Source organism: Somniosus microcephalus, chromosome 17 (genome assembly GCF_052327205.1).
Source record: "Somniosus microcephalus isolate GS21.2 chromosome 17, FLI_Smic_1.0, whole genome shotgun sequence".
In the NCBI taxonomy this organism is placed as follows: domain Eukaryota; kingdom Metazoa; phylum Chordata; class Chondrichthyes; order Squaliformes; family Somniosidae; genus Somniosus; species Somniosus microcephalus.
Genome location: NC_141003.1, coordinates 13,665,401 through 13,692,316, shown reverse-complemented (window position 1 = coordinate 13,692,316; position 26,916 = coordinate 13,665,401). Strand labels below are relative to the sequence as shown.

General features: G+C 46.2%; 1 protein-coding gene across 1 annotated transcript in view; it reads left to right on the top strand.

Moving 5' to 3' along the window:
• itpr2 (inositol 1,4,5-trisphosphate receptor, type 2) overlaps positions 1-26,916 on the top strand; it is a 290,627-nt gene that overhangs the window by 237,132 nt on the left and 26,579 nt on the right. The window contains exons 48-54 of the mRNA XM_086009952.1: positions 780-905; positions 2,479-2,654; positions 6,584-6,748; positions 8,884-9,082; positions 9,861-9,947; positions 21,687-21,817; positions 25,166-25,331. Coding sequence (XP_085866078.1) covers positions 780-905; positions 2,479-2,654; positions 6,584-6,748; positions 8,884-9,082; positions 9,861-9,947; positions 21,687-21,817; positions 25,166-25,331 — 1,050 coding nt within the window. The remainder of the gene's footprint in view (positions 1-779; positions 906-2,478; positions 2,655-6,583; positions 6,749-8,883; positions 9,083-9,860; positions 9,948-21,686; positions 21,818-25,165; positions 25,332-26,916) is intronic.

The window sequence follows — 26,916 nt, the reverse complement described above, 5'->3', positions numbered from 1 at the left end:
CAAACTGCCATGATGGGATTCGAACCTGCATTCCCTGGATTATTAGTCCAGGCCCCTCTGGATTACTAACCGTGGGCCTGTACAAGGGCAGCCCAGGTGTTGTGAGATGGTAGTGATGCTGTAACTGATTGATCCTTACTAGGCACATGACAGCATTGTAGTTTCCCCTTTCTTCCACCCCAGTAATTCTTCGTCTCGCTCTGTCTGTCTACCTTTCTTCTCAGACATGTCTTCCCCCCGCCCCCAACGAGCCATCTAACATTTACCTGTATTGTGTGAGTGTGCAAAAGACAGAAAAATAACAAGGGCTCTTTTCTCTAGAAAAGAGAGGGCTGAGGGGTGACCTAATAAAGGTGTTTAAAATTATGAAGGGGTTTGATAAGGTAGATGTAGAGAAGGTGTTTCCACTTGTGGGGGAGACCAGAACTAGGGGCCATAAATCTAAAATAAAAACAGAAAATGCTGGAAAGGGGAAGCTAGGTATGTACATGAGGGAGAAAGGAATAGAAGGATATGCTGATAGGGTGAGATGAAGTAGGGAGGGAGGGAGGAGGCTCGTGTGGAGCATCAATGCCGGCACGGACCAGTTGGGCCGAATGGCCTGTTCCTGTGCTGTACATTCGATGTAAAGTTAGTGTGCGTGTGGCCTCTCCTCTATGCCTGAAACGTTAACTCTGACTCTTTCTCCACAGATGCGGTCTTATTTTTGTTATCTAGTTAACAATTTCTATTGGACAGCACTACGAGAGTTTTACTTACCTTGTTCTTTCTTTCTTCAGACATCCCAGGCTTGTATTGGTTCTCAAAAAACATATCGCTATGGGGGACCATTTCATTCAATTTTGCAGTATTTATCAACTTGGCTGTCGCACTTTTCTATCCATTTGGAGATGATGGTGATGAGGGTAAGTTGGAAAGAATGTTCGAAAATTAATTGCTTACTAAACGCTTACTAATTGCACACTTTTTCAGATCGCCTGGAAAGATGTTGTGTTGTGCATGTTTGCTGATTTCATTATTATAGTTGAAGCAGTATGACTTAAAAGGAGTAACATAGAAAGAAAGAAGTTGCATTTATATAGCACCGCTCATGACGTCCCAAAGCACTTTTGAGCCAACAAAGTTGTAATGTCGGGAAAAGCGGCAGCCAATTTGCGCACAGCAAGCTCCCACAAACAGCAATGTGATGCTGACCAGATAATCTGTTTTAGTGATGTTGATTGAGGGATAAATATTGGCCAGGACACTGGGGATAACTCCCCTGCTCTTCTTCGAAATAGTGCCATGGAATCTTTTATATCCATCTAACAGGGCAGACAGGGCCTCAGTTTAACGTCTCGTGCGAACAACATTGACTACACTTCAAAAGTACATCATTGGCTGTAAAGTGCTTTGGGATGTCCTGAGGTGAAAGATGCTATAGAAATGCAAGTTCGTTCTTTATTTTCTTTCTATAATACACACCACAAGTAAGCATTGAGGATCAAAATGGAATTGACATCTATTGGGCCAAATGTTACTGTAGTGGGGCATTTAGTTCAGCCTGTGCGAGCTGATAACGGGACAGCGAGGGAAACAGGGCACCTGGGACCTGAGTGAGCAGGACAAGCAACTGTGAATCTCCTTAACCAATCAGATTGAAGGATTGTGAAATTAACAGCGTAAAGACTGAGAAAGAAGTGTAAGTTAGAGAGGGTGAATTCAATGTCAAATCAGGTACAGGAAGAGAAATAAAGAAAGAGAAAGAAAGATTGGATTGAGAGAAAGGGACAGAAAGGAAAAGTAAAAAAGAAAATGTTTTAATTTAAAATTTTACATTTTTTTAAATCTCCAACAACAATTAATACTTGGAGGAATGAGACCCCACGCTTGTAATAGTTCATTTTCAGTGCCAGAGAGATTGACTAGCAGTAATTAACACGTATCAAGTCGTTAAAAGGCTACTTAGACTGAAATGGAGAAAACTTAACTTTCTGTGGTGAGTTTAGTTCATATCTACCACGCAAATACAGCAAGTTCACGCCGTTCAATGCATGGCAATGGTGAGGCAGTCAGTGAGATACCATTTTCGCGAAGGTAATGGTGGAGCAGCGCATCTCGGGCATCAACGTTTGGATATTTTAGTTTAACCGCGCATCTGCCCCTCGCCTGAAGTTGCGCATAATTAACGGTGAGCGCCATTAGCTTCCCTGTTATTGTGACAGCAAAATCTGGCCCATTATTGGAGATTACTCCAGTGGCTGCAGTCCAGTGAACTGGGGAAGATGGTGATCAATAATGCATTGTCGGAGTTTCATTTGAGTTACAAATGGAACAGTTGGTTAATACCTGCTATATATAAAATCTGCTGCTTTCAAAGCTACAGCCAACAGCGCTATCTGCTAAGGCTACTGTGGGAATCAGATCCTTCTCCGTCCAACGTGGGCTATCTCTATTATCATGTACTCACTGATTGTTTTGTTCTCTTCCTCTTTGCAGGTACAATCCCTCCCCTGTTTTCGCTGCTGCTCTGGATAGTGGTTGCTGTTTGCACTGCTTTGCTTATCCTCGTACCAAAGCCTCATGGCATAAGACTATTTATTGTATCTGTAATGTTCCGGTCCATATACACCATCGGGCTGGGGCCGACTCTGATACTCTTGGGTGCTCTCAATGTAAGTAGCGACGCGTTGTCCCAAGAAAATTGACATTATTTGTAAATCTCAGGTGAGCCAGAGATTAATGAAAATATTTACCTGAGCATAGATTTTTAGTATGAAAGATAAATGTACCCATTTTACGATTTAGTGCTCCCAACACGGAGCTTCATGCAACTGGAGCACATATTGGAAATTCGGGTGCACAGGGCAGTGCATTTGATTCACAGCTGCATCATTTTCTACCCATTAATTTCCTGGTACAGGAAACTTTGTGCTATCCGGCACCGACGGGACCGAGCTGTTGCCGTTCCCTCAAAACTGCCGGACACTCCAGCGCTAATGTTGAAACATACGGAGATTTTCAGCTCCGTGTGAATCAACAAACCCTGTTGCTTAGCAACAGCTTCTAAACAGTCGGCAAGCGTCTCTGTAGCGTCTCTAGCTGAAGCTGTTGCTTAGCTACAGACCTTGCAGAGCTTGACTGTTGAGAAAAAAGAAACAAAAAGAAAAAAACAGCTCCTGATTTTTGCCGGTGGCTCGAGCTTGCCGGACATTTAGCCTCCGGATAACACAAAGTTTCCTGTATGTGCTCCCGAATTTGCAGTTTCACCACACTGAGCTCTGTGTCTGACTGCTAAATCCTTAGAACTCATCCCTAGATTTGTACAGTAAGGAAGCACAACCTGAATTAAATCATAAAAACAAAGCAGTCTCCCACAGGATTGCACAGAGCGGGAGTCAGGACCAACTGTAATCTTCAGGTGAAAGGGGTTAGATGGTGAAGGATAATTGGACGAGGGCACGCAAACATAATTCAGTCCACATTTTAAAGTCCTTATTTATTTTTGTATAGTACTTTGACAAAACCTACAGTAATTTCGGAAACAGGGCAGAGTTGATTTTTCCTCTATGGTACAATCTGAGGAACTGGTCATTGCAAAACTGAGGTGCTACAGTGCCACCACTGGTGAGAGAGTGTCATTACAGTGTGACAAGTTTACATAGGCAGTTTCCATCATAAGTGTTTGGACATAGGAATTTATAATAAATAGGACTATATTATGTTTTCTATTTTTGCTATAATTTAGGTTCGGTTATTGAGGTACATTTCCATTAGGCTGCTTAATATCATGCTCAGTTCTCACCAGTCCTTGCCTGGAGATTGTGGGTGAAAGACTTGGGGCTAGATTTTCAGTTGCTTGCGCCAGCAGTTAGCGCCTTAAGAGAAGTGATTTTCGGGCGCTATGCGTGTAGCGCCCGGGCGCAGCGCAGTTTGCGCCCCGCCCCAAATTAAGTTGCCCGTTAGCGCCGGCGCAAAGTTTAGCGGCCGCCCGGATGCGCGCGCAGAAAATGACGTCACATCCTCGTGCAACGCCCTTTGGCCGCCCCGAATCCAAACTTCAGTCGGACCACCCCATTGTGCGGCTGGCGTCCAGAGCGTTTGTAAAATGGAACGCAACACACCCTGGGGTGCGCAAATTAAAGGGCACTCCTCCTGCACTATAAACGGCCGTCTGCATGTGTTGTGTGGAAGGATCCAGTGTGTTGTTGTGAACGGTGTATTTATGTTTCCGGCCTCCTCCTCCTCCTCCTCCTCCTCCTCCTCCTCCTCGTCCTCCTCCTCCTCCTCGTCCTCGTCCTCGTCCTCGTCCTCCTCCTCCTCGTCTTCCTCTTCCTCTTCCTCTTCCTCCTCCTCGTCTTCTTCATCTTCATCGTCGTCTTCCCCCCCCCCCCCCCCCCAGACTCTGCCTTTGCAAAACACACATGCACCCTTCCCCTTTAAGAGCTCACTGGCACCAGAGTGTCTGCCGTGCGCTGCGCCCGAGCTCGGGTGTTGCGCTCTGCACCGCCGGCTTAGCGCCTAAAGATAGTAGTGGAACGCCTCTTTTAGCGCTCCACCAACCTCTTAGGGCGAAGCCACTGAATTTCCGGCAACGGGGCGCTACTTTGGGGCGGCCGCTAACTTCCGGCGGGCGCTAAGGTTAGCGCCCCAAAACTGTCTATACTGAATTTCTAGGCCAATGTCTTCTGTCACCTGGAAGCAGTTCCTTCACTGGGATTTGTTGAGCTGGAAGGTGAGGTTGTTCTGGGCCAGGAGGAGGAACGCAGGGATTTGCACCAAAATAGTTTTAGGAGTTCCCTAAATGCAAGAAGTTTACCAGAAAACTGGAAAATGTCACTAATGAAAAATTGGAATAGAACTGCGGAAGCACAGATCAGTTTGACGTCAGTAGTGGGAAAATGCTTCAAGAGAACTTAGTGCGAAGGGGCCGATGCACATTCATGGAGGCCATGAGATGAAGTCAGCATAGATTGGTATTCATGGCATTGACTGATGCTTCACAACCAGCGTCGAGCTATCGGGTGGATGTATAGTTTGCCTGGAACTTCAAAAGGCCGTAGATAAAGTTTAGATTCCTGAGGCTGTTGAATAATAAGGTTCGTGGCAAATTAGCTGGAAAGGAGTGAGCCCGGGCCGCAGTATCTTTGTGGAGCCAGGAGGAGCACTCCTGCAAAAAATCAAACAAAACCAAATGAGGTCTGGGGGCCCTTTTGCGGGTCAGCCACCGGCAGTCCCTTTAAGGACCCCTGGTTAGGCCACTCGCTGCCTGGTACAGACGGGTGGTCCGTGCGCGGCGCTCACTTCGGGAACCCTGCAACTGCGCAGAACCCCAAATTAGCATATTGAAATAGCCTCCCGCCTGAAAGAGGTGAGGGTGTTGTGCGCCCATTTACACCTGCTGAGCCGTGGGCATCGCTGGCAAGGCCGGCATTTTTTTTTGCCAATCTCCGGTTTTCCTGAGAAGGTGGTGGTGGTGGGGAGCCGTCTTCTCCTTGAACAGTTGCAGTCTGTGGGGTGAAGGTGTTATTCGGCGTGGTGTTTTTTTTTTTTACACAACCGAGTGGCTTCAGAGGACAGTTAAGAGTCAATCACGTTAGTGTGGGACCTCGAGTCACATGTAGGCCAGGCCAGGTAAGGACGGCAGATTTCCTTCATTAGTTGGGGTTTTTACGACAACCCAACAGCTCCGTGGTCACTTTTCTACTGATAGCTTTCAAGGGGCGGCTGGTGTGTCCCTTCGCCACCTTCCAAATGATTAACTACCAGGAGCCTGTGTTTCAGGCGAGGATCGGACAGGCGGAAATTGAAAATCACCTCCATACATTTTAGATTCACTTTTTCCCAGGTGAAATACAATGTCCATAAAGGTTGCTTGTAGTAGTGGCTGAAAACTTGGTCGCAATGGAAGATACTCGCCAAAAAAAATGGGAGGAAATCTGTTGTTTTCCCTTTTCTCTTCTGTTGGTTCCGTTCTGATAAAATTTAATACGTGTTAAGTATGCATGAGATAAACAGATTTCAATGTTCTGGTGACTTTCGAATCCCACAGGTATCATTCGTGGTTCTAATCTCCTCAAGAATCCTTGAAATTCCCCTAAATGCAGAATGTTGAACTCTATTGTCAGAAAGAATCACGAGGGAAGATTTCCACTGTTCACTGTCTGTAGTGAAATTATAAAAATGTTCTTCAATCAATGCACAAATGTAGGAATTCTCCATCTTCCCCCAGCCCCCACACCCCCCAAAATATTCTGAAGCCCATCTGAATTTTTTAGATCGTCATATAATGATGATAGTAGAGAAACTGCCTTATAATTCACTCCTACCCTCACAGCATCCTCGATTGCACCTTGTAACATAGCCCAGCACTTCTTCAAACAGTTAGAATGGTTTTGATTAAAATGAAGCACATTTTAGAAGATCCTCTTTTGCATGTTTCAGTGAGGTATCACTTCCACCAGTAGTTGACAATATAATTCATACTTGGCTTGAATGAATTCCAGGTAGTTTTTTTTTTCTCTGAGCAGACAAAATATATCATTGCCGGTGTGACGTATTTTTTGTTGCATGTTCTGAATTCTCGCTCTCCTGTTTTCATTAGCTGTGCAATAAAATCGTGTTCTTGGTCAGTTTTGTTGGAAATCGTGGTACATTCACCCGTGGTTATAAGGCAGTGGTCATGGACGTGGAGTTTTTGTACCATGTGACCTATGTCGTTGTCTGCATGCTTGGCCTCTTCGCCCATGAATTCTTCTACAGTTTCCTGGTAAGTGGGAGTTTCAACATTTGTTTAAAAATATAAATACTAGCTGATCTCATATGAAAACCGACAAACAGGAGGAGACCTACTGGTCCATCCAGATTGTCCCACACAAATGTGATGTCCTATGCATCATGATACATGCACCTCCCCACCTCACCACATAATCTCCTGGAAGAGGTGAAAAACCAGGCCAATCTCTCATGGCATTGCTCATGGTTAGTCTGGGGTCATGGTTGGTTATCTGCTGGCTTGGCTTGGCCTATCCCTTTAAGGCTACAGCAGAGTTGATTCCATTGTTGAGAAGTGAGCTCAACAGATCAATTGCAAGCTATATGCTGTTACCGAGGGAAGTTTAGGAACATAGGAACAGGAATAGGCCTTTCAACCCCTCGAGCCTGTTCCACCATTCAGTTAGATCATGGCTGATCTGTATCTTAACTCTATCTACCCGCCTTGTTCCGTAACCCTTAATACCCTTGCCTAACAAATATCAATCTCAGTTTTGAAATTTTCAATGGACCCCCAGCCGCAACAGCGTTCTGGAGAGAGGGTTCCAGATTTCCACTACCCTTTGTGTGAAGAAGTGCTTCCTGACATCACCCCTGAACGGCCTGGCTCTAATTTTAAGGTTATGCCCCCTTGTTCTGGACTCCCCCCCACCAGAGGAAATAGTTTCTCTCCACCTACCCTATCAGCTCCTTTAATCATCTTAAACACCTCGCTCAGATTACCCCTCGATCTTCTCTAGTCAAGGGAACACCATCCTGTGAAGTTTGTAGATTGCCAGGTCCTTGCAGAGTTTTGGCTCCTGGTCGCTCTGCAAACTCTGCTCACTAAGAGAAATTAACCTGTAATTGACCCAATTTGTTTTTAATACAAATGGCATCTTGAAGTGTGACTAGGATTCTAACAACTTCTGTGTAGAAGGATTATATAGATAGATATATAGTCTAAATTAATGCAAGAAATATTTAAACTGTAATAAAAAGGAAGTATGTCTGAATACAATATTTTTTCATAAGTACTGAAGTTCCAATTGCCGAATATATAGAGAGTGTTGAATAAAAGTGTCTCCCTGGGTCCGGTTGAGGTATTGGCTTTAGTGGATTCCTGACTAAAGTTGAATGTGAATCATTCGTTAATGTGTTTGATTTGCAATTCAGTTCTCAACAGTTAACCCATGGACTGGGTCAGCTTCATATACTTGAGATCTAGTTATATCAAGTGTACTAGTCAATAACTGTCTTGCATTCTTGTTAAGTGCTAAGATAATTGGTCCAAAGTATTTCTTCAGCTTTTACTTCCCTTTGATCTCCCTCATTACAACAGTGGATTGGTTAAGTTCACCGGCCAGATAGATATTTCACTACCATGACTCTACACAGTCTTCAAAACCAGATCTTCCTCTGCTGTGATGACCAAATGTTTAATTACTCCACCCATTCTCATTAACCGAATTACAGAGAACAGTTTTTGCAGGGTGTCCCTTTTCAGAACCCCAGGGAAAACGTCAGATAAATTCTTCTTCCTGGTCACTCAGCCATATAATCCCACTCCTGTATCTCCCCGTATCTTTTACCGAATTTGGGCAGTGTTGGATGTTAGGGCCATAGAGGTTTGCGGCACAGAAGGAGGACGTTCGGCCCATTGGCCTGGCTTTCTGCAAAAAGTGATCCAAAACAAATCCCACCGCCTTGCGCTCTCTCTCTCCATAGCTCTGGCTCACAAAACTGAGCAAACCTTGCCGTGCCTTCACACTCTGAACCTGAGTTTGTTGTGTAGACCCATTTGGAAAGCAGCTGATCGCCATAGATCTCCAGGATACATATTCGCATTAGTAAGGACATGTCTCCTCTTAAGTTTGCAATCAAGCAGAAGGCATGTTGATACAAGAGTCCCCTTGCTTGCTAATAGTACCCTAGATATTCACAGGATGACTGTCTCACCTGTGGGAGCAGAGTCTTTCTTTAACCATATCTGGGAGACTTGACCCCTGAACTGTGTCTTTGTACAGAAGGCTCTTGTTCAGAGAAGTGGGAGTTACCTTGCCTTTTTTTTAAGTTGTTTACTTTTGAGTGTTTTTGTTGTGTTTTTTCCTCTTTATAACAAATTGAATTATTGTTTTTTCTATTCCCCAGCTGTTTGATTTGGTCTACAGAGAGGAAACATTGCTTAATGTCATAAAAAGTGTCACGCGCAATGGTCGGTCCATTATTCTGACAGCAGTGCTGGCTCTTATCCTTGTCTATCTCTTCTCCATTGTGGGATTCCTCTTTCTACAAGATGATTTCATCATGGAGGTTGACCGACTGGAGAAGAACAAGACCCCTCTATCAGGTAATACAGAAAGAAAATACTGCAGATGCTGGAAATCTGAAATAAAAACAGAAAATGCTGGAGATACTCAGCAGGTCAGGGCAGCATCTGTGAAGAGAGAAACTGAGTTAATGTTTCAGGTCGATGACCTTTCGTCAGAACTGGAAAAAAGCAGGAAATGGAAAAGATTTTTAAGCAAGTGTAGGAGCTGGGAAAGGGGGGAGGGGTTGAAAGAACAAAAGGGAAGGTCTGTGATAGGATAGAAGGCAGGAGAGGTTAAAACACATTAAGAGATATTCAAGGCAAAAGGAGATGGTAATGGGACAGGTTAAGAAAAAGATGGCTCTAGATGGAGTGTAAATTGTGCTGGCAGAATGAAAGACAGCTGCCCTGTGGGGGAGAAGAAAAGAAGACACAAACTAAAAGTGTGGATAAAAAATATATATATGATAGGGGCCGAGGTTATGATCTGAAATTGTTGAACTCGATGTTGAGTCCAGAAGGCTGTAAAGTGCCTAATCGAAAGATGAGGTGCTGTTCCTCGCGCTTACGCTGAGCTTCATTGGAACAATGCAAGAGGCCGAGGACGGCGAAGTTACCTCTATCAGGTATCTTCATCTCTTTCCTACAACTAGGCAACATTGTAATAATCATTTGAATTCTTGTATAAAATGCACCGTGGGACATCTTTCTACATTGAAGGAGCCAAATATAATGCCAGTTACGGTTGACGGTCTTAAAAAGGATCTTCAGTATGAATTGCAGTCCGACACTTTTTTTGGTTTGTTTTTTTGTACAGCCCATGAAAATCCATATGGCTCACCCTTGGACAGTAAGGAAGAAGTTTGTCGGAAGAACTGTTCTATATCATCTATTGCAGCTGCAGGTTAGTAAACAACATCCAGGGGTATTCAATATTTAGGAAAGATAGGCAAAAAGGAAAGGGAGGTGGGGTAGCATTGCTGGTTAAAGAAGGGATTAACACAATTGTAAGGAAGGATATTAGCTCTGGTGATGTGGAATCTGTATGGGTAGAACTGAGAAATACCAAGGGGCAGAAAACATTAGTGGGAGTGGTATATAGACCTCCAAACAGTAATGCGGAGGTTGGGGATGGCATTAAAAGGGAAATTAGAGAAGCGTGCAATAAGGGCACAGCAGTCATCATGGGTGACTTTAACCTACATATAAATTGGGCTAACCAAACTAGTAACAATACTGTGGAGGAGGAATTCCTGGTGTGTTTTCGGGATGGTTTCCTGGACCAATATGTCGAGGAACCAACCAGAGATCAGGCCATCTTAGACTGGGTATTATGTAACAAGAAAGGATTAATTAGCAATCTTGTTGTACGAGGCCCCTTGGGTCGGAGCGATCATAATATGATCAAATTCTTCATTAAGATGGAGAATGAAGTTGTTGACTCAGAGACGAGTGTCCTGAATTTAAATAAAGGAAACTACGATGGTCTGAGGCGTGAGTTGGGTAGGATTGATTGGGGAATGTCACTCAAAGGGTTGATGGTGGATAGGCAATGGCAGACATTCAAAGACCGCATGGATGAACTACAGAATTTGTTCATCCCAGTTTGGCATAAAAATAAAACAAAAAAGGTGACTCAACCGTGGCTAACAAGGGAAATTAGGGATAGCATAAGATCCAAGGAGAGGACATATAAATTGGCCAGAAAAAGCAGTAAACCTGAGGATTGGGAGCAGTTTAGGATTCAACAAAGGAGGACAAAGTGATTAATTAAGAAGGGGAAAATAGAATACGAGAGTAAGCTTGCAGGGAACATAAAAACTGACTGTAAAAGCTTCTATAGATATGTGAAGAGAAAAAGATTGGTGAAGTCAAGCGTAGGTCCCTTGCAGTCAGAATCAGGGGAATTTATAATGGGGAACAAAGACATGGCAGACCAATTAAATACATATTTTGGTTCTGTCTTCACAACGGAGGACACAAATAACCTCCCAGAGATGTCGGGGAACATAAGGTCTGATGAAAAGGAGGAACTGAAAGAAATCAGTATTTGTAGGGAAATGGTGTTAAGGAAATTGATGGGATTGAAGGCCGATAAATCCCCAGGGCCTGATAATCTACATCCTAGGGTACTTAAGGAAGTGGCCCTAGAAATAGTAGATGCATTGCTGATCATCTTCCAACATTCACTGGAATCTGGAACAGTACCCATGGATTGGAGGGTAGCTTACCGGAATTACAGACCGGTAAGCCTGACATTGGTAGTGGGGAAAATGCTAGAGTCTATTATAAAAGATGTAATAGCAGAGCACTTGGAAAACAGTGACAGGATCGGACAAAGTCAACATGGATTTACAAAAGGTAAATCGTGCTTGACTAATCTACTGGAATTTTTTGAGGATGTAACTGGTAAAATAGATAAGGGAGAACCAGTGGATGTGGTGTATTTGGACTTTCAGGAGGCTTTCGATAAGATCCCACATAAGAGATTAGCGTGTAAAGTTAAGACACATGGGATTGGGGGCAAGGTATTGACTTGGATAGAGAACTGGTTGGCAGACAGAAAGCAAAGAGTTGGAATAAACGGGTCTTTTTCCGAGTGGCAGGCAGTGACTAGTGGGGTACCGCAGGGATCGGTCCTTGGACCCCAGCTATTCACAATATATATTAATGATCTAGACAAGGGAACTAGATGCAATATCTCCAAATTTGCAGACGACACAAAGCTGGGTGGGCGTGTGTGCTGTGAGGAGGATGTCGAGAAACTCCAGGATGATTTGGACATGTTGGGTGATTGGGCAGAAGCATGGCAGATGCAATATAATGTGGATAAATGTGAGGTTATCCACTTTGGTAGCAAAAACAGGAAGGCAGATTATTATCTGAATGGCAATAGATTGGGAGAAGGGGAAGTGCAACGAGACCTGGGTGTCCTTGTGCACCAGTCGCTGAAGGTAAGCATGCAGGTGCAGCAGGCGGTTAAGAAGGCAAATGGTATGTTGGCCTTCGTAGCGAGAGGGTTTGAGTACAGGAACAAGGATGTCTTGCTGCAGTTGTACAGGGCCTTGGTGAGACCACATCTTGAGTATTGTGTGCAGTTTTGGTCACCTTATCTGAGGAAGGATGTTCTTGCCATGGAAGGAGTTCAGCGAAGATTCACCAGGCTGATACCTGGGATGGCAGGAATGACGTATGAGGAGAGATTGGGTCGATTGGGCTTGTACTCGCTGGAGTTTAGAAGAATGAGAGGGGATCTCATTGAAACTTATAAAATTCTGACAGGACTGGACAGACTAGATGCAGGAAGGATGTTCCCGATGTTCGGGGAGTCCAGAACCAGGGGTCACAGTCTAAGGATAAAGGGTAAGCAATTTAGGACAGAAATGAGGAGGAATTTCTTCACCCAGAGAATGGTGTACCTGTGGAATTCTCTACCACAGAAGGCAGTGGAGGCCAATTCATTAAATATATTCAAGAAGGAGTTGGATATATTTCTTAAGGCTAAAGGGATCAAGGGATATGGGGAGAAAGCAGGGACAGGGTACTGAATTTGGATGATCAGCCATGATCGCATTGAATGGCGGAGCAGGCTCGAGGGGCCGAATGGCCTACTCCTGCTCCTATCTTCTATGTTTCTAAACAAGGCAATGTGTAATAAAACAAGGGCAAAAGAAACCCGTTCAGCCTTATGTTGCTTTAAATTTCCTCTAATGGAAGGAGCAAGAATTTTTTTTAAAAACTGCTTATTTCCAATATAAGAACATAAGAAATAGGAGCAGGAATAGGCCACTCAGCCTCTCAAGCCTGCTCCGGCATTCAATAAGATCATGGCTGATCTTGGGCTCAAAGCCACTTCCGCGCCCTCTCTCCATAACCCTTCACTCCCTTACCTTGCAAAAATTTGTCTATCTCCACCTTAAATGTATTTAATGACCCAGCCTCCACGGCTCTCTGGGGCAGAGAATTCCACAGATTTACGACCCTCTGAGAGAAGAAATTCCTCCTCATCTCGGTTCTAAAAGGGCGGCCCTTTATTCTGAGACTGTGCCCCCGAGTTCTAGATTTCCCCACGAGGGGAAACATCCTCTCTGCATCTACCTTGTCGAGCCCCCTCAGTATCTTACATGTTTCAATAAGGTCACCTCTCAATATCTGTCCTTTTCGAGATGGCATACTTCGGCCTGGAGTTTCCGCTCAGTTGCGCTGGTTTTTTCGGCGCAATTCCCCCGCGATCAGCGTAACCGGCGCAAAAGATGGTGGAATTTTAAGTGCAAATTGCGTTCAGCGCAACTCGAGTTTCCGTGATCTTTTGCGCTAGTTTAAAAATCACCGCGCTGGAAGCCAGCCCCGCCCTCAAAACTGGCCACGCCCACAGGGTGAACGAATCACCATTGTAGATTCCACCAATTGCGTTCATTTGCCAGCCTTTGAGGGGGCTTTAAAAATTAAGCTGGGACTTTTGAGCGCAGGGACACTACTAGACACGTTTTGAAGGAAGTTTTTTTTTATTTACTGAGGAACTCACTACTGTTCCCCAACATAACGAGAAGATAGGTTATTTTTTTTTAAAGTAATTTTCAGTCATTTAAAATCGGGTTACTCACAGGTGGTGGATTGACAATGATTTAAAATGCTTGTTTTTTGTGATAAACCCATTTTCAGCTGTATTAATCAAACTTCACCAAGTTAATGCTCTTAAATACACCAAGCAATATTTTTTAAAGCAAATTATTTTTTAAAATAATGTTTTGAAACGCCGCCCGATTGCACTGGTTCACGGTAGATTTTGCGTTCGGCGATATGCAAATGCGTTTGAGCGGAAACTCGGGGGACGGGGGTGGGGGGGGGATCACTTTTCAAAATGGCCACGATTTGCGGCGGGATCACCGATTGCACCCAAAGCGGAAACTCTCCCCCATAGTATCTAACTTCAGCTCGTTTGAGGAGAGGCCTCTTCAAGAAACAAATGCAGAAAATTCTATATTTTTGGAATGCAGAGGGTGTAAGAAAAGCCTGCCTGTAAGGCTCTGTGTCTTGTGATGTGTTTGTTTTTCAGTCCTGTTTCTATCTTTTTACTTAACTCTTTGTTGAATCCTGTTTCACTGCCTAGTTGCCACACAGGGAAAGCGACAAGTATTTGCTGTGTTGTAGAAATCTTGTCTCACACCCCTTCTTGAACTTAATCTTCCTCATCTATTTACTCTGATTGCAAATAAATGCAGTCACCCTCATGGGAGATCATGAGATGTGGGTTAGATTTCCTCTCTGTGCAAAAATCTTTTGTCCTAGTTTGTCATCAGCCTATAATTATAGTTAAATGGAAAAAGTTTTATGTAATTTTATCCAGAGAAAAATTGCCGTCTTATCTTAAAGACTTTTGTTTAGAAATAAAATGAATTCTCGGGATGTGGGCGTCTCTGGCAAGGCCAGCATTTATTGCCCATCCCTAGTTGCCCTCGAGAAGGTGGTGGTGAGCCACCTTCTTGAACCGCTGCAGTCCGTGTGGTGAAGGTGCTCCCACAGCGCTGTTAGGGAGGGAGTTCCAGGATTTTGACCCAGCGATGATGAAGGAACGGCCGATATATTTCCAAGTCAGGATGGTGTGTGACTTGGAGGGGAACTTGGAGGTGGTGGTGTTCCCATGCGCCTGCTGCCCTTGTCCTTCTAGGTGGTAGAGGTCACGGATTTGGGAGGTGCTGCCGAAGAAGCCTTGGCGAGTTGCTGCAGTGCATCTTGTAGATGGTCCACACTGCAGCCACGGTACGCCGGTGGCGGAGGGAGTGAATGTTTAAGCTGGTGGACGGGGTGCTGTTGTTTTGGCTTTCTGGACCCCATGGCAACCCCAAGTCAATTCTACATTTCTACATTTAAGGGCTCATCCTGGATCTGTTCCTCAGTTTGTTTCCTCCCAACAGCAGCAGTTTTATCCTCCATCCCAGGCAAAACTTGTCCAATGGGCCATTTATCAGTTATTTTTCCGTCCTTGTTTATATAACAACAACTTGCATTTATATAGCGCCTTTAACTTAGAAAAAGTCCCAAGGTGTTTCACAGAAGCCTAATCAGACAAAAACCTCATGTGTAGGGATACGATAAAGGGAGATGTCCAAGCTCTCTGTAATTCTCATACTCGTGTTCAAATCCCTCCACGGCCTCGCCCCTCCCTAGCTCTCTAACCTCCTCCAGCCCTACAACTCTCTGAGAACTCAGCATTCCTCCCATTCTGGCCTCTTGCGCATCCTCGACTGGCATCGCTCCACCATTGGCGACCATGCCTTCAGCCACCTGGGCCCTAAGCTCGGGAATTCCTTCCCTAAACCTCTCTGCCTCTCTCTCCTCCTATAAGATGTTCCTTAAAACCCACCTCTTTGACCAAGCTATTGGTCACCTGTCCTAATATCTCCTTATATGGACTCGGTGTCAATTTATTTGTCTGATCACGCTCCAGTGAAGCACTTTGGGAAGTTTTATTGCATTAAAGGCGCTATATAAATGCAAGTTATCTTTTGTGGGCTACCATGGAGTTTCAGAACCTACATACACAGCTTATATCAACATTCCCATGAACTCTCCATAAATCTCAAATTCCTGATGAAACAGATTTCGGTGTCTGGAATCAGGATTTAGGGCAGCACGGTGGCATAGTGGTTAGCACTGTTGCCTCACAGCGCCAGGGACCCGGGTTCAAATCTGGCCTCGGGTGACTGTCTGTGTGGAGTTTGCACATTCTCCCCGTGTTTGCGTGGGTTTCCTCCGGGTGCTCCGGTTTCCTCCCACAGTCCAAAGATGTGCAGGTTAGGTTGATTGGCCATGATAAATTGACCCTTAGTGTTAGGGGGGATTAAATATGTGGGGTTACGGGGATAGGGCTTGGGTGGGATGGCTGTCAGTGTAGGGACCGGGTGCTAGGGTTTGGATGATCAGCCATGATCTCGTTGAATGGCGGAGCAGGCTCGAAGGGCCGAATGGCCTACTCCTGCTCCTAGTTTCTATGTTTCTATGTAATAAGGCAGCAATGGTAAGAACAGCCCTTTCCAAACTTCCAAGCCCACAGATTCAAGCAGGAGAACCCAATGAATAAGAAATCTTAAGTCCATATAGGAGTGAGTTGTCTAAGCTTCAGGAAATGGTTTGCCAGATGTGGGGGGCACATGTGGGCCAAAGTCACAGTTTGAGCTAGGGGAAATCAGTGATTCTCTAAGAGTTTTATATGTGAGAATTGTGCAGTCTTTCATAATCTCACACTACATAATGGATCCATCCATTGACCAGACCCTTTAGAAAAAGGAGGCAAATTTAATTCATGCACGCAGCTTTATATCGCAGATGACCAATGCCCTGCTGTTGCTGTTGCTCTTCCAGTAAAAAGGCATTGGTCGCAAATAAAAGACGGCACTGTCGGAGGTTCCGTCTTTCATATGATACCTTAAACCGAGGCCCCGTCTGCCCTCACAGGTGGATATAAAAGAACCCATGCCACTATTTTGAAGAAGAGCAGGGGGAGTTCTCCCCGGCGTCCTGCCCAATATTTACCTCTCAACCAATATCATTAAAACAGATGACCTGGTCATTATCACATTGCTGTTTGTGGGAGCTTGCTGTGCACAAATTAGCTGCTGCGTTTCCTACATTACAACAGTGACTACACTTCAAAAGTACTTCATTGGCTGTAAAGCGCTTTTGGATGTCCTGGGGTCGTGAAATGCGCTATAGAAATGCAAGACCTTTTTCTCTTAAAACATAGACTATAGCTGAAATGAAATTCAATTGAGCAATTGTTTACCAAGGGAACCAAAGCAGCATGCCTCACGTTATTAACACGAGTTACTTTTGCAAGAAACTGGTAAACAGATGTAACTTGAGCAAGCGGTATAGACAGCACTTCAGCAGTAGTACATGACCTCCAATGAAAGCCCACTGCAGTCATTTTGTTCCAGACACCGATTAGCCAATACGGAAATCAACTGTCTCGCCTTTACTCATTTCTTTGTTGAAAAGTTGAAGTGGGCTCCGCGCGCGATGTGAAGGAGCGATAAGGCACAGCGCTATTTTTAAAGTTGGGTAGTTTCGCAAGGTTAATAATGAGTCACAACTGACTTGAGAGGCGGCCGACAGATGAAGTATGAAGAACAGTTCTGCTTTCAGTAACACAAGACAGGACCTGCAAGCTACGTGTATAGAACTTCTATAAATGTAATTCAATATAATAGTTTATAAGCTGCTTAATTTTTTTACTTGCCCACTGAACTGCTGACCCAAAACAAGCCAATTATTGATAGTTCTTAGAAAGAATGAAAGGAATAAAGAACTTGCATTTATACAGCACCTTTCACGATGTTCCAAAGCGCTTCACAGCCAATGAAGTACTTTTGAAGTGCAGTCACTGTTATAATGTAGGAAATGTGGCAGCCAATTTGCGCACAGCAAGCTCCCACAAACAGCACTGTGATAATGACCGGATAATCTGTTTTAATGATGTTGGTTGAGGGGTAACTATTGGCCAGGACACCAGGGAACAACTCCCCAGCTCATCTTCGAAATAGTGCCGTGGGATCGTTTACGTCCACCGGAGAGGGCAGACAGCAGCTCGCTTTAACGTCTCACCCGAAAGGCGGCACCTCTGACAGTGCAGCGCTCCCTCAGTACTGCCCCTCCGACAGTGCAGAGCTCCCTCAGTACTGCCCCTCCGACAGTGCGGCGCTCCCTCAGTACTGCCCCTCCGACACTGCAGCGCTCCCTCAGTACTGCCACTCCGACAGTTCAGCGCTCCCTCAGTACTGCCCCTCCGACAATGCGGCGCTCCCTCGGTACTGCCCCTCCGACAGTGCGGCGCTCCCTCAGTACTGCCCCTCCGACAGTGCGGCGCTCCCTCAGTACTGCCCCTCCGACAGTGCGGCGCTCCCTCAGTACTGCCCCTCCGACAGTGCGGCGCTCCCTCAGTACTGCCCCTCCGACAGTGCGGCGCTCCCTCAGTACTGCCCCTCCGACAGTGCGGCGCTCCCTCAGTACTGCCCCTCCGACAGTGCGGCGCTCCCTCAGTACTGCCCCTCCGACAGTGCGGCGCTCCCTCAGTACTGCCCCTCCGACAGTGCGGCGCTCCCTCAGTACTGCCCCTCCGACAGTGCGGCGCTCCCTCAGTACTGCCCCTCCGACAGTGCGGCGCTCCCTCAGTACTGGCCCTCCGACAGTGCGGCGCTCCCTCAGTACTGCCCCTCCGACAGTGCGGCGCTCCCTCAGTACTGCCCCTCCGACAGTGCGGCGCTCCCTCAGTACTGCCCCTCCGACAGTGCGGCGCTCCCTCAGTACTGCCCCTCCGACAGTGCGGCGCTCCCTCAGTACTGCCCCTCCGACAGTGCGGCGCTCCCTCAGTACTGCCCCTCCGACAGTGCGGCGCTCCCTCAGTACTGCCCCTCCGACAGTGCGGCGCTCCCTCAGTACTGCCCCTCCGACAGTGCGGCGCTCCCTCAGTACTGCCCCTCCGACAGTGCGGCGCTCCCTCAGTACTGCCCCTCCGACAGTGCGGCGCTCCCTCAGTACTGCCCCTCTGACAGTGCGGCGCTCCCTCAGTACTGCCCCTCCGACAGTGCGGCGCTCCCTCAGTACTGCCCCTCCGACAGTGCGGCGCTCCCTCAGTACTGCCCCTCCGACAGTGCGGCGCTCCCTCAGTACTGCCCCTCCGACAGTGCGGCGCTCCCTCAGTACTGCCCCTCCGACAGTGCGGCGCTCCCTCAGTACTGCACCAGGAGTGTCAGCCTAGATTTTGTGCTCAGATTTTTAGACTGGGACTCTGAAGGGAGAGAGCTACCCACTGAACCACACCTGGAGGGCCCCACATTATCCATTTATTTCAAAGAAAATGACTGCTAGAAACAAGCTATTTTCCCGCACAAGGAGTCCCATTGCATTTAATTCTCTGAGTTAGTTCGCAGGCTGTATTCAACTGAATAATTATAATTCAATAATTACTGGAAATCTATGGCGATGGGAATATAGAACTACTTATATTGATCAGCAGTTGTAGTTCAGTCGCTTAGAAAATTCAAGGTGGTGAAATGGGTCTTGCCCCATAGCGCAAAACGGGTGATAGCAAATCGGCAGCCCGTGTTACGTGGAAAAGAGCCTTGGGCGTTACGTAGAACGGCCTCCTGATTCATTGTCACCCCTTTTGCTCCCAAGATCAATTGCACCCCGCAAAATTTGCATTCCACAAACCGCGACTCCTCTGACGCTACATTATTGTAACCAGTTACAGTGATCCGTGTTGTTTGATTGCTCACTTTAGTGGCAGTTCCCTCTTGTTAAAAGACAATTGGCTCAATTGTAACCTTGGGAATCTGCACGCTGTAACATATGAATAGGCAAAGATATTACTAGTGGGTGTCTAATTGTCCTGAACCAGACTTTATTGTCTATTATCTGTGAGGATGACACAACAGAGCTGATTTGATAGTTGTACTTCGCCAGTCGGCCCTCCATGTCGGAAATTGGGAGCTAACTACCCGCAATTTACCATCCAACTTGGAGCAGAGCCTTGGTCCGACCCCATCTGGAATACTGTCTTCAGTACTGGGCCCAGTGCCTCAGGAAGGACAGACTGGGCTTGGAGGGGGTGCAGCGCAGATTCACCAGAATGACACCGGGGGTAAAATTATGAGGACAGGTCGCGTAAACTTGGCTTTTATTCTCTTCAGTATAGAAGGTTGACCTGACCGAGGTGATCTGATTGAAGTGTTTAAAACGATAACGGGATTCGATGCAGAGAAACGGTTTCCTCCGGTGCGGGAATCCAGAACAAGGGGGCAAAATCTTAAAATTAGAGCCAGGCCGTTCAGGGGTGAAATCAGGAAGCACTTTTTCACACAAAGGGTAGTGGCAATATGGAACTCTCTCCCAAAAGGCTATTGATTTCAAGGCTCAGATCAATAGACTTTTGTTGGGTAAGGGTATTAAGAGATATGGGGGGGAAAATTTGGTTGCTTTGCGCCTCCCATTAGCGCCCTAGAGGGCGCTAACGGGGTGCAAAGCAACTAGCGCCCGGGCACGGCGCCGCCAACTCCTCCCGCGAAATTTAGTGGGAGGTTAGCGACGACGGTATCCGTTAGTGCCCCATGGCGCTGCGCCTCCGCTGATGATGTCATTGCCGTGCGCTGCGCCCCGCTCGCGCCCTGGCTGTGATCTTCGGTATCGTCCCCTGACTTACCGCCGGACGCTATGTCCGACGGGGTCAGGGGGGCCTACCTGCGGCCAGGGCAGCACTATTTAAAGGCGAGGTGCCGGGCGGCCATTTTTGTTGCCTGCCTCCGCTCCTGTCCCCGGGCTTCTGAGCCCCCCCCCCTCCCGTGGAGTGCCGTCTACTCTCCGTGAGCCCGGCACTTCTCTTGAGTGCCGTGCTCTTTTGCTGGCACTCCGATCCCCGCTGGCCCAGCTGGGCCCCAGGTCATGCTACGCAAGGCCCCTCCCCTCCCCATTGCGCCGCGATATTCCCTCGCAGTGCCCCAAGAGGGAGGTGGGCCGCTTCCAGCAGCGCCCCACTTCCCTCTTGGGGCGCTACCACTCAATTTCGGCTGTGGGGGCACTAATTCTTTTCAGGGCGCTAAAAGTAGCGCCCCAGCGAAGTTAGCGCCCCAAAGGGGTCGCGACTCAATTTTTCCCCCATGGAGTTGAGGTACAGATCAGCCATGATCTGATTGAATGGCAGAACAGGCTCGAGGGGCTGAATGGCCCACTTCTGTTTCTATGGCACCCACGATTGTCCAGTCAAATTAATGGACGGAAAATTGCGTGCAGTGCACCTGCAGTATCCCTTAAACATTGGGAGAGGGAAAATATTTCTGCCTTGAAAAATTGGCCCAAATGTCTGTATTGGTGCTCAGTAAGTAGCAGCACGTTAAGTAGCTCAACAATGCTCCACACAGAAATGATGGTTTAAGATCGAGAGAAATTAATGGAACAAAATGAAAGCACTGGCATTCTGAGAAGTACAGCGAACAGAGAGGCCCAGTAGTTACGTCCGTTTGAAGTGTTGCTGAGTGCCCAGCAATGCTGGTAAGCAATGAGATGCAGTGTGGATTGATAGCTTGTTACCGAAGTATCATTGTTGCACAGTTGGTAGCACTCTTGCCTCTGAAGTCAGAAGGCTGTGGGTTCAAGCCCCAGTCTAGACGGTCAGACACACAACCTAGACTAACACTGAGGAAGTGTTGCAGATAGGATCAGATATTGAACCAAGGCCCCATCTGCTTGTTTAGTTGAGATGTAAAAAATAAATCCCTTAGAATTGTTTAAAAAACAGGGAATACTCCCAGTGTTCTTCTTCCCTCAACTAACACCACCAAAAAACAGATAACTGGTCATTCATGTAATTTGCTGTTTGCGGGACCTTGCTGTGCACAAATTGGGGGTGGAGCGCTTTGGGACATCCTGAGGTCAGTGCTGAATAAATGGCATACCAGTCAGTAATAATGATTGTTGGAATATTGGCCACATTGATCAATATAAGAGGATCTTTAAGGAAAAAGTATTTTGAACAAAACTGTTAAATCCTGCCTGGTAGTTAGCACCCAAGATAAATGTTTGCAAGATTTCACATGGTAAATATATAAACAGTGACTACAAGTAAAGAAATGTTCCTTTTGTTTTGCAGCAGAAGACCAAGAGGACACACGGCCTGAACAAACCTGTGACACTCTACTAATGTGCATTGTTACAGTATTAAATCAGGGATTGAGGAATGGAGGTGGAGTGGGTGACGTGTTAAGAAAACCTTCAAAGAATGTAAGTATCTTTGCACACTTACAAATGTCCCATACAATGTTATTGCATGTGTTTGGTGAGTGCATGCTTGTGGTGCGTGCATGTGTGTGGTATGTGAGCATGTGTATGGTGTGTGTGGGGTGCGTGGTGTGTGAGCGTGTGTGTGTGTGTGTGTGTGTGTGTGTGTGTGTGTGTGTGTGTGTGTGGTGCGTGTGTGGGGTGCACGTGGGACACGTATGTGTGGTGTGTATGGTGCATGTGTGTGTGGTGCATGTGTGCCTTGCACATGTGTGTGAGCATGTGGTTGGTGCAGGAGGGGCGCGTGCGTGTGGGGCATGTGTGTCTTGCAGCGTGTGTGGTGCACACACGTATGTGTGAGCATGTGGGTGGGGTGGTTAGCATGTGTGGTGCGCGAGTGCGCTGCGTGTTGGGTATAGTTGGGAAACAAAGAAGGGAAATATCAGAGAATTTTCCTTAATTTCTTATTATAATAAGGGCCAAGCAAAACACCGTAGAACTATCATTTTAGCAAATGAAATGGGGCCAGCCAGGCTAGAGAGGCAATGGAGTGAGATCTGCAGCACATGAGAGAGATTTCTCACCGAGCAGCAGGAGCTGGTAGTCAGATTCCTTTCATATTTTCTTTAATGAAAAAAAATAACCAGGCAAGACACCTTGGAGTTGACTTTCTGACGCGTGTCCAAGGTAAAGTACCTCAGTTATGTTCGTTGAGGACAGCCCTCAGTTCCCTCTGAGAAGGCACTTTCTCTCTATCTCCTCATGGAAACACTCTGTTGAAACAGCAGATGAGAGAAGAGAGAGCAGTGTTAATCATGTGGAACCTTGGTCAAACCGGTTTGGCTCTTTAATATGAAGTGAAGGAAAAGGCACACCCAAGAAAGTAGATGTTAAACTCGTAGAGCTTGAAGAATATATTGAGCAGTTGAAGCTTAAAGAAGCAGTTTTATGAAAGTGAAATCGTGTTTGACAAATTTGCCAGAGTACTTTGAGGATGTAACGAGCAGGGTGGATAAAGGGGAACCAGTAGATGTAGTGTATTTGGATTTCCAGAAGGCATTCGATAAGGTGCCACATAAAAGGTTACTGCACAAGATAAGAACGCACGGGGTTGGGGGTAATATATTAACATGGATAGGGGATTGGCTAACTAACAGAAAACAGAGAGTCGGGATAAATGGGTCATTTTCCGGTTGGCAATTAGTAACTAATGGGGTGCCACAGGGATCAGTGCTGGGGCCTCAACTATTTACCATCTCTATTAATGACTTGGATGAAGGGACCGAGTGTACTGTAGCCAAATTTGCTGCTGATACAAAGATAGGTGGGTTAGCAAGTTGTGAGGAGGACAAGAGTCTGCAAAGGGATATAGATAGGTTCAGTGAGTGGAGAAAAATTTGGCAGATGGTGTATAATGTGGGAAAATGTGAGGTTATCCATTTTGGAAGGAAGAATGAAAAAGTAAATTATTATTTAAATGGAGCAAGACTACAAAATGCTGTGGTACAGAGGGACCCGGGGGTCCTAGTACATGAAACACAAAAAGTTAGCCTGCAGGTACAGCAAGTAATTAGGAAGGCTAATGGAATGTTGGCCTTTATTGCAAGGGGGTAGAGTATAAAAGTAGGGAAGTTTTGATGCAACTTTACAGGGCGCTGGTGAGACCGCACCTGGAGTACTGCGTACAGTTTTGGTCTCCATATTTAAGGAAGGATATACTTGCATTGGAGGCAGTTCAGAGAAGGTTCACGAGGTTGATTCCTGGGATGAAGGGGTTGACATATGACGAAAGGTTGAGCAGGTTGGGCCTATACTCATTGGAGTTTAGAAGAATGAGAGGGTATCTTATTGAAACATATCAGATTCTGAGGGGGATTGACAGGGTAGATGCTGAGAGGATGTTTCCCCTCGTGGGGGGAATCTAGAACTAGGGGGCATAGTTTCAGGATAAGGGGTCGCCCATTTAAGACGGAGATGAGGAGGAATTTCTTCTCTCAGAGGGTCGTGAATCTTTGTAATTCTCTACCCCAGAGAGCTGTGGAGGCGGAGTCATTGAATATATTCAAGGCGGAGATTTACAGACATTTGAACTACAGGGGAGTCAAGGGGTATGGGGAGAGAGCGGGAAAGTGGAGTTGAGGCCAAGATTGGATCAGCCATGATCTCATTGAATGGCGGAGCAGGCTCGAGGGGCCGATTGGCCGACTCCTGTTTCTATTTCTTATGTTCTTATGTTTCACCTTGATCGTCGATCTATCAACTCTTACGTTTAACATGGTCTAGCACTGTAGCAATGGCAGCCTTCAATTTTCCAACAATTGTCCAGAAGTATCACGATAGATAGTTCTTACCACATGCTGACACTCGAGTTTGTCAATCCCTTGGGTAGGTATATCCACAGCAGTTCATTCGGATTGTTTTGAGTTAAAAGAAGCGACATGTTATTTTCTGCCTGGGACAATGGGGCTGAGGTAACAACCTGTGCACTTAGGTGAATGACCCACCAGGAACAGTGAAAATCACTGCACTTCACTGGGATGTGCTTTAAACCCAGTGAGCATTTAACCAAAATATTTAACATTGAATTAGTGGCAAAGCAATAGGGACTGTGAAAAAACTCCACATTTGACCAATCTGTACTGAAGCAGGCCAGTGTATCAGTTCTTTTTTTGTTGCGATGTGCGCGATGTTGGCAAGGCCACAGTTATGGCCCATTCTTAAATAGTTCCCACCCAACATGATTATTTTACAATTGAGTGGCTCACTGGGCCACTACAGAGGGCTTTAAGAGTCAACCACCAGTGTGAGACCGGAGTCGCATGTAGGCCAGACCACGTAGGGGTGGCAGATTCCATTGTCTGAAGAACATGAGTGAAAGAAACAATTGGGTTTTTACGACCAGCTGACAGCTTTCATGGATCTTTTTTTCTGATGCCAGCCCACAAATGATCATACTTATTGAATTCAAATTTCCTAACTTGCCATGGTGGGGTTGGACCTCTGTTGCTCGCACCAGTACCGTAACCACTAGGCTACCAAAACCCACCTTTGTTGGTGCGTGTTATTTTGGTGGACAGTTTTACTTTACAGGGGACAAGAAACTTACCTAGCTTTGCTACTTTTGTCCTTTCCGTATTTCGCAAAAATGTTACAATCTCGATAAACCGCCCCTCCTTCCCCCTCCAGAAGTAAAAGCATGATTTCGATAGCTCCTTCATCCGGGTGTAGATCGCTGTGCGAATCCATAGCATAAAGGAAGCTACTTACCTACGCCTTGTTAGCTGTTAAGAGTTTAGCCGACCTGCGATGCTAACTAAAACTGGCTGATGAAAACAAATCTTCTCATTTCAGGAGCCGTTGTTTGTTGCACGTGTCATCTACGATCTCTTGTTTTTCTTCATCGTCATCATCATCGTTCTGAACTTGATCTTTGGTGTTATCATCGACACGTTTGCTGACTTGAGAAGTGAAAAACAGAAGAAAGAGGAGATCCTCAAGACGACTTGTTTTATCTGTGGTAAGTTGGTGTTAAAACGTGGCTCAGAATAGTGCAGTTGAATTGCACTCTAGTTCCTATTGCTTTAGTTGGTTTAATATTACTGGTGTCAACCGTGGCTCTGTGGTAGCCCTCTCGCCTCCAAGTCAGAAGGTCATGGGTTCAAGCCCCAATCCAGAGACTTGAGCACACATCTAGGTAGACGCTCCAGAGGAGTGCTGCATTGCCAGAGGTGCCGTCTTTCGGATGAGACATTAAACAGTATGGCACTATTTTGAAGAAGAGCAGGGGAGTTCTCCCCGGTGTCCTGTCCAATAGTTACCCCTCAACCAACACCACTAAAACAGATTATCTGGTCATTTATCACATTGCTGTTTGTGGGACCAGACTCTTTGATTTGATGATTCTCGACTGTCACTCAAACATTTTTTTTTTCCCCAGCTCCGATATTTTTTTGTGCACCTATGATTTTTTTCAGAGTTTCCGGACAGTGTCCGAGAGATTCCTGCCCACTTTCTGCTACATTTGTCAGCTGTGACTCAGTTGGTAGCACTCTTGCTTCTGAGCCGGCAGGTTGTGGGTTCAAGTCCCACTTCGTTTCTTATTTTATTTGTCCCCCATTCACATCGAACCAGCTGCATGTACAATATCCAAACATGTGCTTCCTGTAAGTGTCACACGTGCTTTCTGTGTCACACGTGCTTTCTGTGTCACACGTGCTTTCTGTGTCACACGTGCTTTCTGTGTCACACGTGCTTTCTGTGTCACACGTGCTTTCTGTGTCACGCGTGCTTTCTGTGTCACGCGTGCTTTCAGTGTCACATGTGCTTCCTGTGTCACATGTGCTTCCTGTAAGTGTCACATGTGCTTCCTGTAAGTATCACACGTGCTTCCTGTAAGTGTCACATGTGCTTTCTGTGTCACGCATAGTTCCTGAAAGTGTCACATGTTCTTCCTGTGTCACATGTACTTTCTGTGTCACGTACTTTCGGTGTCACGTGCTTCCTGTGTCACATGTGCTTCCTGTAAGTGTCACATGTGCTTTCTGTGTCACATGTGCTTCCTGTAAGTGTCACACGTGCTTCCTGTAAGTGTCACATGTGCTTTCTGTTTCACACACAGTTCCTGAAAGTGTCACATGTTCTTCCTGTGTCACATGTGCTTCCTGTAAGTGTCACATGTGCTTCCTGTAAGTGTCACACGCGCTTCCTGTGTCACACGCGCTTTCTGTGTCACACGCGCTTTCTGTGTCACACGCGCTTTCTGTGTCACACGCGCTTTCTGTGTCACACGCGCTTTCTGTGTCACACGTGCTTTCTGTGTCACGTGCTTTCTGTGTCACACGTGCTTTCTGTGTCACACGTGCTTTCTGTGTCACATGTATTTTCTGTTGCCACACGCGCTTTCTGTGTCATATGTGCTTCCTGTGTCACATGTGCTTCCTGTAAGTGTCACGTGCTTTCTATGTCACACTGCTTCCTGTAAGTGTCACATGTGCTTTCTGTGTCACACATGCTTTCTGTAAGTGTCACGAGTGCTTCCTGTGTCACACGCCCTTCCTTAAAGTATCACACACACTTCCTGTAAGTGTCACACTTCCACATCA